Below are 3,500 nucleotides of genomic sequence, written 5' to 3' on the forward strand. Positions count from 1 at the left end.
TTTCCGCGAAATCAATAACAGTAAATCAACCAATAGCAAAACTGACCTCCGGCCGTAGCTAAATCCGCGAGGTCGCCAAAACTACTACTGCATACAGGTTTCCGGACGAGGCTGTACCGCGAAACCAAAAGCGTTAAAATAAAAGGTTTGCAAAGGAACTTGAAATTAAAGCAAATATAGCACAGTTAAATAAACAGCACATATTCCCCGGTTGTTGGCAAATTAAGACAAAGCGACTAAAATATGTTTCATCCCGTCAACGCAGAATACCATAGTTATAATAATCATAATACATTTAACAAAGACCCCAAAGTAGCAAATTATAACAGCTGAATGAATATACCTGAGGACTATTGAGGTGTAAACAATGAAATACCGCCACACGGTCATCGAGATGACCGCCGCCAAAATAGCCTCAAGATTAATTCAGTTGGGTATAACTTTTATGGAAATAAAGTGCGAAGTGCATCATTAAAATTAGAAATCAAGAAATGACAAGCTGTGTCAGAAAGGTGGATGCCGTCGTGGATAAATAAGTCACGATTCGACCACACTATTTGAGGATGGTTAATCAAACCACCGGGCGAGGACCTTAACAGACCACCCACATTACGATTGATGGCCCGTCTCGCCCTCTCAACCTTGTTTTGTTTGATCGCCCCAGTATAGGCAACTCGTGGTAAAATTTCGGACCAGAAAATTATGGCGTGCGGCAAAAGTTCTCTGGTGCCCGACAGCAACCGATGGATGTCATGCAACATGCATTTCTTTGGCACCTTGCCGAGGTCATTTGATCCCACATGAATAATGATGGCGTCCGGATTGGAGTTTTCGCGAGACCACGTGTATTGCAGAAAATCTCCAAACTGCTCAATGTGGAGTCCCCGTCTCCCGAACCATTGCACCTTCAAGCCGGGTATGAGTGTAGCATCCCTCACAGCTATGCGGGATGCCCAATGTACAAAAGAGTCGCCAATAACCCACACCAAAGGCTCACCGTGGTGTGGGGTTGCTCATAAAGGAAACAGAATGAAAGAAAACAAATTAAAATGGGGTTGTAATACTAAAATCAAATCCAAACAAAAGCATTAACAAAATTATTAACAAAAGAAAACTGAGCAGGGGCAGGCTTTTTACAAAATAAAGCCGGGGTCAATACGAATGTAGCGGCTATAGGCGTTGGACTTCCAACGCCCCATAGCTTAAATATCCGCCTCGGGAATACCTGACATTGCTGCAGAGGTGGCTGCCCCAATACGAAATGAATGCGAAGAAAAACGCATGTCACCAAGACCAACAAAATCCAGAGAACGCTGAAGAACCGCAGTGAATTGGGAGCGTGTGACTGGGTCCCCATTGAAGTGTGAAAAGAAGCTTGAGCAATGCGGACGCAGAACGCTCAAAAACTGCGCCGCAGCTCGAACAGGGCAAAGTGCAAAATCGCCCTGTGAACACTCGGGAATCGTAATGAAGCAACCCCGACCATACTGATTGGTTTTTGAAAACCTAACATTGAGCACCACAACCCGCCCAGTGGGCGCAACCTGCAAGGAAACATCTGAATGCCTCAGGGGAGAAACCACATGCTTAGACTTGGCAGTGAATTCGCCAACACGTAAAAACCCAAAGAAAGCGAACAGAAATGCCGCTCTAAAGAGCTGTGCTTCAAACTGGTTAGTGCAAATGGAATCCAAAGCAGGCACAATGCGTCGCAAAATACTGAAAGTAATGGGACGGCGTAAGTCACGGCGACTGTCCAGCCGCCTACTACTCTCTAACAGACGCTTAACAATAAAATGTTTGGTTATGTCGGGCGACCCAGCCAAACGCAAAGACGAAGCAATACCTGAAACATAAGACGCAATGGTGGTAGAAGCATACCCGTTAATTGACAGAAATGCAATAAATTGAACAAGTGATTGTAAAGATGAGAAAAGGGGATCACCAAAGCCATGCAGTGTGCAAAATTCCTGGTAAATGTTCCAGGCCCGTCGATAGAGCGAGTGGGTACGAGGTGCCAACGAATGTTGCAGCAATTCTTGCACTTCTAGCTGAAGGCGCTCCACAGGTTGCCTGGCAAGGGGGTCATAACGGGGTCTGCCCCGGGTGCCAACCGGCGAAAACGGTCCATCTGGAAACGGGAAAGAGCATCAGCAATAGAATTATCAACCCCCGGGACATGACGAGCCTTGAAGTGGATATCCAACTCAAGACAACGCAAAACCAAGAAACGAACCAACTTCATTATCTTTGCACAATGTGAGGTTTGACGATTAATAATCGCTACTACCGCTTCGTTGTCACACCAAAAAATTACTCTCTTCCCCTGCAAATGCTGCCCCCACAAGCGTAGGGCCAGGGTAACTGGGAACAGTTCTAGAAATGCAATCGACAATTTAGATGCCTTTATTGAACATGGCCAACGGCCCTGAGACCAACTTCCATCAAAAAACGCACCAAAGCCTAATTCTGCAGATGCATCGGTGAACAAATGTAAACTACTGCTAGAAGACCAAACAGCAGACGGAAATACTACTGTACCATTAAAGCGTGACAAAAACTGCTGCCAAGCAAGCAAATCCTCACGCGCTCCAGATGAAATACGGATGCGGTGGTGGGGAATACTTACACCACGAGTCAAATCAAACAAACGCCTCAAAAACGCTCTACCCGGACGCACCGCCTTACAAACAAAATTCAAACTACCTAAAACTGACTGAAGTTCCCGGAGTGTAACCTTCTTTTTGCTAATGACATTAGAAAGTTTGGCCTGCAGTGCAACAATCTTGCCCGGAGGCACTTGAATCTCCTGCGCCACAGTGTCAATGTCCAATCCAAGAAAAGACAATTTAGTTGTGGGCCCCTCGCTTTTTTCCTCCGCCAAAGGCACCCCAAACTCCTTAGCAACAACTCGAAAGGATTGCATGACTCGCAAACACTCCTGTGTGTTTTGCTTCCCCGCAAAAAGGAAATCATCTAGATAGTGCATGATACACTGAGAAGCAGACACTTTACGAGCACTGTATTCCAGGAAGGTACTGAAACGCTCAAATGTAGCACATGAAATGGAACACCCCATAGGCATACATTTATCAAAATAATAAAGGCCCTCAATGGTAAAACCCAGCAAATCGAAATCAATAGGGTGAACAGGAAGTAAACGAAATGCTGATTTAATGTCAGCCTTGGCCATAAGGGCCTCGGGACCTAAACTGGTTACCATAGCAACAGCATCATCAAAGCTAGCATAATGTACCGAAGCTGCACTTGGGTCAATGTGATCGTTAACCGAATTACCCAACGGTGAAGACAAGTTATGAATTAGACGAAATTCCCCAGGTGCTTGCTTCGGTACTAAACCAATTGGGGAACAACGCAAATTGGGTAGCGGGGGTGTTGAAAAAGGACCAGCCACCCGGCCCAATTGAAGTTCGCGGTCAATTTTTTGACGCACAATTGGCAAATTGCCACGAACAGAAACCAAATTTCGAGCTGCAGAA

At 45.6% G+C, this 3,500-nt stretch overlaps 1 protein-coding gene across 1 annotated transcript; it reads right to left on the reverse strand.

The window, feature by feature from the left end:
- Positions 1-643: 643 nt before the first annotated feature.
- Positions 644-2,150, reverse strand: LOC117307465 (the record flags this gene model as incomplete). The annotated part of the gene is made up of 1 exon (XM_033792220.1): positions 644-2,150. A coding segment is annotated over one exon (948 nt), but the record flags the coding sequence as incomplete, so codon positions are not given.
- Between the last annotated feature and the right edge of the window lie 1,350 nt (positions 2,151-3,500).

The sequence above is a fragment of the Asterias rubens genome, chromosome 2 (genome assembly GCF_902459465.1).
Source record: "Asterias rubens chromosome 2, eAstRub1.3, whole genome shotgun sequence".
Taxonomy (NCBI): Eukaryota; Metazoa; Echinodermata; class Asteroidea; order Forcipulatida; family Asteriidae; genus Asterias; species Asterias rubens.